The 12,486-nt window shown below is 39.2% G+C and overlaps 1 protein-coding gene across 1 annotated transcript in view; it reads right to left on the bottom strand.

Moving 5' to 3' along the window:
• Positions 1-247: 247 nt before the first annotated feature.
• Positions 248-12,486, bottom strand: part of LOC130581266 (gamma-aminobutyric acid receptor subunit pi-like) — a 44,631-nt gene continuing 32,392 nt past the window's right edge. The window contains exons 8-10 of the mRNA XM_057379281.1: positions 7,369-7,521; positions 6,293-6,486; positions 248-835 (exon numbers count right to left, since the gene is read on the bottom strand). Of these exons, the coding sequence (XP_057235264.1) occupies positions 524-835; positions 6,293-6,486; positions 7,369-7,521 (659 nt within the window). The 3' untranslated portion in view covers positions 248-523. The remainder of the gene's footprint in view (positions 836-6,292; positions 6,487-7,368; positions 7,522-12,486) is intronic.

Genomic DNA, 12,486 nt, shown 5'->3' with positions numbered 1-12,486 from the left:
GAGGAATCTTAACACATATYTGTGACCTTACAAAGATGAACAGATTGTTTGGGTTGTGTTGGTAGCTCATGTCTTCAAAACTCTTTCTTGCCAGGTAGCAAAAGCACTTTGATCTGCAATTAAACATTTTCTTAAAACATAATCTGGAAAATTGATGCGTAATTGACAAAACGACAGAAGGAACTGAGTACAGAAAGCAGAAAAGGAAAACAGCACTTMATTTGTTTTTACATTTATTCAATGCAGATCAGAAACAAGTATATTATAACTCTTATTTTACAAAGTTGATCATTAAATATTTAAAAAAGGACTTACTGGCCTTTGATAAGTGGTTTCATATGGGACATGCACGCTAATAGGAGTCAGTTTTGAATGACAGACATTTAAAAGCAGAAAAGTGAATTAACAAAGATGGCATTTCCTTTCATATCCCTTTATCCAAATGTAACTTCTCCATTTTTCTGCAACTTCCCCTCCCATGTCCACTTTCTMAACTTAGAACTAATTTTACAAAATAAAATATTTAGAAATACAAATAATACACCCAATAAAGTACATTAATTATGATGAATGATAACGGGAAAGAGAATCTGGCRTAGTTGTCTATGTGGTAAGGATTTTTAACATGGAAGCAATCAAAAATACAGAAAAGTCTTTTCATTACTGCCATTGCTGAACTACACACGCTGTGTTGACTCCTCTCCCTTTGTCTGTCACTGCTGGTTTGTTTGCTTTTGTCTGAATTGGCCTTGTTTGTACTGTCAGGGGCACTGCAACTGTTTGTCACTGCTGCCAGGATTCCATTCTTCTCTTCTTCATCATCGTCATCATCAATCTGGTGGGGAACAAAACAGCAGGTACTTAAGTGCATGTTTCATCATCTATTTGCTTTAGAGCTGCAGCAAATGGGATTTTTTAATGACTCCTCCTCAGTCTCACTCCTCCACTTCAAGGACAAGCACTTGCATGCACCAGACAGCTCCTTTCAGCTTTCAAAGCCTCCATTTATGGSGAAAACATTGACTTAAGCAGCACCGTACAGCTGAAACCTTTGAAGGACTGTCAAGCAAATCTGGATTTGTTCAAATATGGACAAGGAACTTTATTTAAAATAGAAGCAAATCCCTGAAATGCACAACAGTAAGCTGTCTTCTGCTCAGGACAAACATTGCCAAAGGTTATGGCCCAAAATGTGAAAGCAAAGCCCCAGCCTGGAGATGGAGAAGGTGGAGCAGCTGCCAGACCATGGCTGGAGCTGTTGCACCCCATATCCAACATCCCACAATAGAAAACAGTCTCCTTGTGTGCAGTTGGCTGCTTTATTCTGGTGCTTTGTGACAAAAATCAGGTTACATTTAAAAAAAAAAAAAAAAAGGGACAAGCTTCACAGCTCAATTAATAGTAAATAGCTGGTGACACTTTCTGTCAAGTCCCAAAACCCGTTCTCTAAGTTCAAAGTTATGCTAGGGTTAAGAATGTTTTCATGTGCTTCACTACGTCAGGACAGGTCTTTGGAGAGTGTTGTATAAGCCTTCTGCTGGGTTTTGTTTCTTTGATTAGAAATGGCTCGGAGCCATAAAGTTCATGTATGAAATCTTCACGCTTTGAAGTCAGTGTGTTTTCTGTCACTGGCTCAGAGGACACAGGATTAGACATCAGCTGCAGCTTCAGCTCTAAAACTTCCTTGGAAGTTCTGGGGTGTTTAGTTGGGTTTGAGGTATTGCAGAGACACCAGAAGATTTAAGCTACAAAGATTAGCTCAAGTTTTGTATCTAAACAAAACCTTATTATTATATCTACTTGGAAGAGTGGTCATTTTAATTCAGATAGGCATACATACAACTTTAATTTTCTCCTGATAATTGTATTACCTCCCAAATCAGTAGGTGGCATAAATATAAGACAAGTCTAAAAAAAATTATTTGTGAAATGTAGAATACAGAATCTCTTTCCTCTGACCAAYTTGCTCTTTTCCATTTACATCAAGAGAAAAAACAGTTTACACAAGGACAAACTTTAGAAAGGTTAAGATGTACATCCCTGTGTGCAGCCAGACAAAAAGCTCATTTAGAAATATCCCAGCTATTAAAGTCAACGAAAGCTCATTAAGCCACCTAAGTGGTCTCCAYGCCAGTACAAAATTGCTCTTCTGCCCAGGGTACGTGTATGGCACGAGCCTTTAGTCTTTTTTTCATCTAAAATTAGTGAGACCCTTGAAAATTAAAGTGGAGTCTGGACAATGTCCTCARACTGCTGTGAATCACTGAAGCAGAACAAATGAAGCTGGAGAAGGAGTTATTACAGCTTTCCACTTTCAATAAAATAAAAAAAAAAAATCTGGGCTATTTTATTTGAGAGAGAGAGAAACATAGCACAACACAACATATCTTCCTAAAAATACACTGGCCAAAAAACCTTGGTCATCCTCCACCTGGCCTCCCACACCTCTGTGGGAAGGGCTGGGATAAAAATCTGCCTCCAAAGCATTAAGAGGATCAATCCATAAAACTGCAGTCTGAAGCTTAAATAATCCCTAGGGTAGCACTAAAATTCAAACCTCGAGTTTTTACTTGGGGCCTGACTCTGTTATAAATATCTGTCTCTTCTGCTTCAAAAAGTTCAGGCGGCTGAGGGRAGTGCTGGGGATGGCAGAGGGGCCTTTGTCAGCAGTGCCTGGCGCTTGAAATGAGGCACCAGAGCACAGCCTAATGAATGCACTCAGCACTTCAAAAGTTAATAAAATAAAGGAATCTGACAGAAGTGTCCTGACTTTTTCTCCTGCTTTCATTTTTCAGAAAGGCAGGAAAAAAGCGAAACAACATCTGTACTTCAAAACTGCCAGCATTTGGGGCATTTCTCAGTGTAAGTGTCTATTTTTCGCTCAGGTAGGGCTGGCGACAAGTTGTTCAGAATTAGTTTTATTTCAGAGCATGAAAGGACATTGTATACGTGCCATTTTTCCTTTCACACAACTGCAATTCCCGGGAGGCTGATACATTATTAGGCTGCTCTTGACTCCTTTCAGCTCCCCAAGGGGCAGTTCTTACTTAAGCAGAAAATACCRTAAGCGGTGCATCTGTACAGGATTCTATCTGCCATGCAACAAGGCAAATCTTGCAAAACAGAGGGGAGCTTACAGCAAAAGTGCTGTATCACATTGCTTGAAAAGGAGAGAGCTAGTCCAGAAAGAACCATACCTGCTAGTTCATAAAAAACTGCACTCTTATAAAGTGGGTCTATTAAAGAACTTTTCCAGAATGCTATGAAGAACTGAGCATGACGAAAGACTAAGCTGGTTTAAATTATATCAGAAAAGAAATTGTGAGTGTTCAGCCGTGACTCCAGTTTTAAATGTCATACTAGCTGTCAATGCCAGCTGTCAATGAGGAAATGGCAGCTGGCACTAAGAAGGGCTCTGCTTGGATACTAAATGGGCACCATCCAGGAAAGTTGGTGTACATCACCCAAAAAGCACTGTATATGGCACCCGCTACTGCAAACAATCCAAGAGCCAACATCCAAGAGCCAACAGAACTGAGGAAAGTTGTCTCTTTCACTGGAYAGCAAAGCAGCTCAATTTCCAAAATATTTCAACCTGGAGCTGATGTGGTGCTCATAAAGACTGCATGATACTTGCACAGAAATACCACAGAAGCTGAACAACACACTTATAAAACTATTTCCAGTTTTCAAACTGTTCTCCATCCTGCCTTAAAGGTGGAGGTTTGAGTAAAAGACAGAGGAAGCCCAGTGAGGATTTCTCTCTTTATGAGGGCACAATTAATGCCTTTGTACAAGACAGAAGACACTCAGGAGAGGCGACCTCTCCATTTAATCAGCCGCTGTTCCGGAGCTGATGTGAACGGTCCATTCTGCCTGACCTGCCCTGCAGCAGGTGGATCCTCTGCTTTTGCCATCAGCTTTGAAACTGTCTCTGTGGGTCCTGGTTCACATGATGTGAGACACTGCAAGAGCGTGGATATGATGAGCTCTGTCCCCAGTTTATGTTCTAAACTGGAGATCTCAGAGGCTTCACAAGGGTTTGATATGCCAATTTGTTTAAAGAGCAAAGTGAAAAGCAAGTAAGTGCAACTAATTCCTACACAAGAGAGAGGGTGACATTTCCATTTCACCTCCTACATTTATTTACATAATTCTGAGTGCAAATTTTCTATCAGCTCACAAATGGGAATAACAAACTGGGAAGTGAGATTTCCAATTAACCTGTGTCCACAAGAGAATACGATAATGAGGACAACACATTTACAGTGACGATACTCACACATAAATTGCTAAGTACCTGCTAGACAGCGACATGAGATTTTCGCTGGTGCTTTTGTCCTTGTGATGTTTTTGTTTTCAGAATGAGAAATACAAGTCAGGTGTGCTCCCCATGACACCCGGCTCAGTAAGTGGCGCTTGCCCTTGGCAAAAGTAGGAAAAGGACATGACAAGCATTTTCCTTGTTCTACAGAGTCTTAAGCTGATCTAGGGCCAAACAAGTKTTCCTTCTCTTATATCCCCATCTTTGTGTAGGCAAGCAGTGAGTTTGGCTTGCTTGCTCACTCCTGATGCCCAGCAGAAGGCAGAAAGCATGCCTGAAGTGAAAGACTTCCTTTTGGGCATTAGGTTAATCACCAAACTTTCTCATTTTAGGGCTGTATGCCACTTCCACACACATTTTTGAAGCCTACAAGTTGCCATGTCCCCCYCATCTGCACACACTGGTACATGTTCCAGATGAAAGGGAATCTGACACAGGGAGGTGAAGGCAAGGGCAGTGTAAGTGCCCTTCACAGATCCAAAGATGCTTAATCATCCAAGCACTCAAACACTTCACTTTCTTACCCAAACCTCCAAGCAGTTTTTTTTTTTCTTTTTCCTACTCTATGAGCAAAATGACAACCACTTACTTCACAAGATGGATATGCTCACAGGGAATTGTCACCGATGTTACCTTGCCAACAGAAATTACTTTCAGTCTTTCCACTCAAATCCTCATTTGAAATGATTGTTTGCCCATTTGCAGACAATCCCCTGATAGATGTTATCTCATGAAACCCAGTGGATGGCTCAGCTCGGTGTCCATTTTGCTGTTTTTCTCCTCACAGCTAGACCCAACAACAGCTTTTAAGATATTCCWGTGAATTTACAGGACCTATCTCTGATCCAAACAGCAAAAATCTCGTATTAACTGATGAACTATTTAGACATAAAAAAAACCTACATATTGCCTGATCCTTAAATGGTTTTGAAGCCCCTCCACTTGAGCTCGATATCTGTTTTCTTGAATCTATTGAGGAGCTTTGCTTAGGCATTTGTGATGCACTTTTCTAATTTGGCTTAAACAGTTAACAATCTCTCTTSTTCTGGACATTTATCCCTACAGCACTCAATCAAACTTCTTTCTGCCTTTTTTTTTTCTTCCTGTTATTCTCATTTTCCATGTTTTACTTTTTCCCATTAATCYAGAAATGTTATAAGCTGCTTAAAATTTTCTTTTCTATCATGCATATTAGATTCAGTTCCATAATTAAAAGCTGCGAGACAATCATCTTACAGCTTCCTCATGATTTCTTTTTCCTTGCTTATGAAAACACTGCAACATGCTGGAGATGGAAGATGTGACAAAACGTCTTCATTAACCCGTCCTGATTATTTCAGCAACCACCAGACTCAAAAATACCTATGTTGATTCCATCCATTTTTATTTTAAGTGTATTTCACAGTATTTCAGAGTTGTGAGAAACTAACTGGAGCCACRAAAAGYGCTGTTATAATAATGATGGAGAAGRGAAAATGGATCSCAGTCTGCCTGCAGGTGCAGCTGTTGAAAGAGAAGGGGACCTGATACCTGCAGCAGGTGAAGCTGCCTGCAGGAGACTGACACTGTTCATGCACGTGCAGGTTTCAGAAATGGAATGTGATAAACTATTTTTTTGCCATATTGCAATAGGATCAAGTCACCAAGCTCAGCCTAATTTTTTTAACTGCCTGGGAGACAAGAAGTGCCTGTGATTTTTGTGATACATCCATCACATTGGTAAATGGCCATAAAGTTCATGCCAAAAGAGAGAAGAAAGGGTGCTTCCATTTGTTTGACCTCTTCCAAATAAGCTCCAGGTATACAAATATTCTTTTCTTTTTCTCAAGATTATTATGTTTCCCTGTCCTAATTCTAAAACAGAAACTGCCTTAAATACATTTGCCATTAGTGCTAAGAGAATTCATTCATTTTAGTAGGCACCATTTAAATCAAGTTTGCAGGACAAACACCAAATAATTAAAATACCTTTGGAAGCTCCTTYGAGCTGAGTTGATGCAGAGTGCAGAAATGAGTCACAGCATACTCTAACAATGCTCCAAAGATGAAGCTGAAGCAGATACCAAGGTACACATCAATTGCCTTAATAAAGCAATTAGCATTTGGGAGTGARGTCCTGGCTCCCATCATCAGCGTTGTCATCGTAAGGACTGTGGTGACACCTGTGGAATGCAAAAATRCATGTTCTGGTATAACAGAGAGCAATGAGGCCTCTGCTGCAAGGGCCCTACTGCAGGAGAATTTTCCCTGGATCTCAAAATCCTAGGATGCCATAGCATTTAAYAGGTCATGATTTAGGAAGAAGACTTTCAAATTAACTTGTGATTCTGAAGTTAAATGCTTAAAAACAGTAATGAAAAATGTTAGCAAAGCTGAGAAGACTAGAAATTAAAATGAGAGAGATTTTGGTGTAATTGAATGTATATTTATGATTAACACATTATTATTGCAAATCTATGCAAAAGCTCCCTTTTAAACATTCAGATATCCTTTTGCTCAGTGTAGCTGCCCACTGGCCTCATTCAATGTGAAATCCTTTATTCCCTATTCTGTAGGAGTGTTTTTTCCATCCCACCTGCAGCCTGATCAAATCTGATTTGCATTCTTTCCCTTTCTGAATATCCTTTATTTGAAATTAATTATATTTAATCTCTCATAATTCTCTTATTATTCATGTTTTAATTAGTATGTATCATTAGACCTCACAAAAGCCTCACAATTCTGTCTGTGCATGCCATGAATAYGTTTAAATTATTTGCAAAATGACAGTTTTTCCCTTTGCTTTCAGCAGCCTCCCYTGCCTGTAAAGTCTCCTTCCTGTAGCTGCCAAAGTCATTTTTCTTAGTTAAAGAACAGCAAGGCTTTAAGGGGAATCCACATGATGCACTGAGTAGTACACACGATGTTTTTTGGGCAAACCCAAAAAGTAATTCCACAAAACTCAGAAGTGCTTGTGGCTTKAGAAAACAGATGCAAAGTACATGCAATAAAGAAGGAATCATAATGATCCAGTCCTGGTTTGGGTTGGTTTATCAGCTTCTCACCTATGCAGATTCTGGCTGGAACTGATGTCTGGCTTATCCAAAACGATACCCAGGAGAGCACGACCAGCAGGATTGATGGCACGTATGTCTCTAATATGAAGTACAAGATGTTTCTCTTGAGTTCAAAGTGAAACACTAATTTTGGGTAATGTCCTATGGAAGGAGCAGGGAAAAACATGTTGTGAAGGTGCAGCTCATGAAAAGGTCTTTGAAATAACAATCTGTATTACTTTGGTGCACTACAATGCAGCAAAAGCTTAAAGAACAAGCTTATAAAATTAAACACGGTGATAAAAATTCAGATTGAAGACTCTGAACTGAAGGAAACAATCAAACATRTAACAATCAGCCACCATATCCAGAGTTTTATTAAAGACACCTTGAATYGGATATTAAATGAGGATCAGTGAAGGAAAAAAATAAATCCATCAATGCATGAAGAGGATGTTTCATTATATAACACAAGGGAAGGAAATTTGAAATCGCATATGGATTTAGCTGTCGTTATTCATAATAATGAATGAGCTGCTACATGAACTAGCACAGTAAGGATTGTCATTTCATGAAGTTGGCATGGGTTCTTACTTTTAACTATCTCACACATTCAGTTTATTTTGTTCTTCTTTTCATTTACTACTGCTCAAGATGTGGATTAAGGGTACCTTCTCTGATCCTGCTGACCTACCTCTTACATTCCACTTAAAACCAAGCAGTATCTCTGTATCCTCACTATCTATTTTTAATTTGTATTAGTGCATTACAGTGTCTGTGTTGCTCTGAGCAGTGGCACTACTGTGGTTTGCTTTTTTTGTGAGTGATTTCCAGAASAGGAACTTTTGGGATCACAGAGTCAAATACAGAACTGTGTTTCATGAGGGGACAACACACTCCTAAACAAAGCCTGAATTTATTATCCAGCTCACTAACTGTGCAAAATTTGGCTGTGTTGAAGCACAGGATTTGAAATTGTTACCAGCTCAATAGTTTACAGGAAAGCAAAATATTGCTTTTTTTAAACGGCAAGAAAGGACTTCTCATTCTGAAATTCCAAGTTCCAAATTAAGTGTTAATACCTTTTTACAAAATTATTTTAACAACATTTGCATGCCAGTGAAATAACAGTGAGAAAGTAATGTTCTGTAATCAAGCAGCTTTAGCTTCATCTATTTTAATACAAAACCTATTCTCCAGAACCAACGTTTGCTTCCAATGCTGCGTGCTGCGAGTCAGGATGGAACTACAGAACAGGGAATTCGCTTTAGCATCAGCAATAGGCACAGACAGGCTATTTGTGCATCCCTCAGGTGTGCTGTGAGACACAGAGTCAAAGAAGAGAACTTTTAAAAGCTCAAAGTGCAAGAAACAGATGCCAAGAAATGTCTTATTGCTCCCAGACAAGAAAATGGATGGCTAGATTTACATTTTTTAAAGCATTGAATATATTGCATCAAGAGAACAATAACAGGATTTGTAAAACCAGAAAGAATTGCAAGATTATGTAGTCTGACCCTAATCACAAGCCAGTAAATTTCTTTAATTATCCCTTGCTTTGAACTCAATCATTTCAGTTGGAATGGAGCCCACCTTTCACACAGACATGAAGTCTGAGGATATCTAGACACACAGCATTCACCATTTCCCTCAGTAAATAATTCTGTTTGCTAAGAATGAATGCCTAATRTATAATATTAATTTGATTTCAGTTTTCTGCCACATTGACCGTCTCTTCACTACTGAACTAACTAGTTCTCTGGTAGTTAGTTTTTTCTCCTTCCAAAGGTAAAAACACACTGTATTTAGGGATCTTCTTTGTAAGTTCAGGATACTGAGATCCTCAAGTGTCTGAAAGAAAGACATTACACCTAAACTATCTCCATAAGGCAAGAAGATGTTTTACAATGTTATCATCAGTTTTATATGGCAAGAGGGATATTACACCAGGTACCTCTACCAAGGCTGTTATTTTTACCAATACAGTTTTTCAATAAATGTAATTTTGCTCACCAAAAGTTATTTTAAGGGTCTGCAGACCAAAGTAAAGCACTCAAAAGTTGATGAAAGCACTCAAAAGCTRCAGATGAAAAACTTTACAGATGACTGCACAACCTTACTGCCCCTGTCTGCACTGACCCGTGCTCTGAAATGAGCAGTGCCATGGAAAAGCACTGAGCCTGTACAACAAAAGGTCATGGCACAAAGCATATTTAGGGAAAGAGAACCCCGCCAAAGCTGTTTTTGTTGTGCTTCTCTGCTGACCATGGGGAAGGATGGGGTGCCACATGCCCAGCAAAGGGGAGTGAAGAGACCAGACCACCCTTCCTGCAGAGAACCTGAGATYTCCTGTGGTTCAGCCTTAGAACAACTAAGAGGGAAAACTCTGCAACAGCCAACACAGCCACACARTAACACCCTCTCCTTGTCAGTGCCCTACAATTGTATCTCTCTTCACCTCAGTGTAAAGGTCAAGTGTGTACATGGGAAGCTAGTTCAAAATACCAACTTTAAAAGCCACAGTTTGCCACTTTGCTGCAATTTCCAAGTGTAGAGAAGTCCTTTGAATATTCTGGTGTTATTATTTTTTCTGACGCCAGAAATTTCTGAAGTAATGTGAACAAAGAGAAATAGAAATGTAACACTCACTTAGAGCTGAGTGGCTTTTYGGGGAACAAAAAAGAGGCATTTCTCTAACCTTAAGGCTTTCTGCTTGCCAGAATCCAAAGACACATCATGGACATGATAATAATAATGTCAGCATTTCTCTAAAGAGTTCAGAAGAGCTTTTATAATGGAAATTTGAAGCAACTTATATATAGAATTCATCAGATCTCCTCCTGTAATAAACTGAAGGAAGCAGTGGTTGAGAAAAAGTATTCAGTGCATACTTATCATACTAAAGAAATGAGCAATGGGATAAAATGAAGATAGGGAAATATTGACATCTTTTTTTCATCTACACCACACATCTACCAAAAATTATCATCTTCAAAAAGAACAGATCTGCTGCTCCTGTGGCCTGAGCTGCAATGAGAGAGTAATGCTGTATCTCATTTTATTTGGCTGGAACATCTGAGATCATGGTGCAAACAGCCAGATCAAAACTGAAACAGGTTCAGGTAGTCTTAGTCCTGACTTTACTAGAGTTAAATAAAATACAGCTCAAATTAACTCCTCAGAGCTGTCAAGCTTGCCACTTGCTTGACAACAAAATACTTGCATTAAAATGAAAATACGTTTTTTCATTCAAGTTTCTRGCCCATGATGAGTATCACCTCAGTCTGAGACTCCTGATTTAAATTTGTTAACATGATGGAAATAAATTTTGTGCAGGTAGCTAACTGAAGCAAAGGTACAGCATTAGCACGTACCAGAGTATTGAATTACTCTGTTTCAGATGAATCTGAACTAAATGACTGTCAATATATATACACTCTAAACACATTCAGAAGGTGAGTTATTCTACATAGTGACCCCAAAAAAGAAGAATGTTAAGCTGAGTTATTTGGGCATTACAGAATTTACCAGAGGGCAGAAGTATAGAACTAGACATAGCTCYACCCTGCAAATGAAGAACAAACCTAGAGAATAGATGATGGTCTCCATACCTACTCCAACTCTCTCTACTGCTAAGTGCCCTAAAAAGTAGAGGAACATCCAGCTGACCACTTTTGTTGCAGAGTCATAAAAATTATAGCAGCATAGGCATTTTCTCAGTAGCTGAGCAGGTCTAGGTCTAGGTTTGAGTCAGATCTTTCTAAATGCAATAAAAATAGTTTATGTCATTTCATAACTTGGTTATAAACACTATCAAACTCTTTGTATAGACTTGCCACTGATGATTCTACCAACAATGACTATTGCTGCACTGCTTGAGAAATATATAGAAACCTAAACAAGCCTCCTTTCCCCCCTTTTCATTCATTTTCTGATTATCCCATTTTTCTGTGGCATCTTTTCCYAGCTAATGACAGAATGCTGCACCTCTGCTCTTTTCTGTGGCTTCTCTCTCCAGCGAATGGTCCCAGCAGAGGCACCTGAGGAGGGACTGATTCTCAATAAATGATGTCAGCAGTTCCTGATTTCCACTCTGAGTGTTTTGGSATGGGACCATCTCACCCACAAACACTTCCTGTGGACTTTCTGCTGAACTCTACTCCAGTAAAAAGATTGCTCCACTCCACTCTTTATGTAAGAAGCACTTTGGTGTCCTGCACAGGGGTGTGCAGCCAGGCACAAAGAGCTTCCTTTTCTCTCTTATGAATTCTTTATGCTAACCCCTTGGGTGTCTGCTAAGATGTGTGATGTACAACTCACACAAGCACGTCAGTGTAATTCTACCAATGCATCGTTCTCTTCTCATCTTGTGTCTTTTAAGGGCAGAGGACAGGAGAGCTTAAAAGATATTTTATTGCTATAAGTGTACACTGAAAATGCAGTTTTCAGTATGCAATTCTGTTATTGCTTGTTTACAACAAACATGGGCAGTGAGAAATCAGCACGTCCCCACTTTYACACATTAAATAAGTTGTGCGACTCAAATGCAATTCTCTGACTGCTGCAGGATAATAAGGATGCCATTAGATATTGCTAATTGTTATTACAGCTCCTTTGCGCCCCCCTTCAGAGAAAAATCAGTCTCCTGTCCTTCATAGCCTAGGTCTAATAAAAAACCTCTTTTCTTACTTGTTTTTCAGAGGTGAACTAAAGGAAATGAAAGTTCAGGCCGCACTTCTCAATGTGTTTATGTAACTGTAACTTTTTCAATGTAATTTCCAAAATTACTGTCCTTCTAAACTGTTCTACACTGCAGAAGTATCTCGAGAAACAGCTCATGATGGAAAACTTTCCAACATCAGCTCAAGTGGAAAACCTTGCTCACAAAGAGGGATGCTGTGAGCTCAGATAGATAAACTGAACATAGTAACAGATAGAAATGCACAGGTAGTTGTTTGAATCTTAGGTGAGGCCGACTGAAGACTCACCAGGTAAGATTATCACTGGATACAGCTCTGGGATTCTTTGTGAGCCCTGAATGGCAAAGAATATGTTCWCAGAAATAACAGTTGGAGGGCAATTACAGACTATAAAAGAACTGACAAAGGGAAAAGGGGAATCATAYCT

Source organism: Malurus melanocephalus, unplaced genomic scaffold, assembly GCF_030028575.1.
Source record: "Malurus melanocephalus ecotype Western Australia unplaced genomic scaffold, MMel_1.1 scaffold_12, whole genome shotgun sequence".
Taxonomy (NCBI): Eukaryota; Metazoa; Chordata; class Aves; order Passeriformes; family Maluridae; genus Malurus; species Malurus melanocephalus.
Note: the sequence above shows the minus strand (reverse complement) of the source record. Positions and strands in the feature narration are given on the sequence as shown.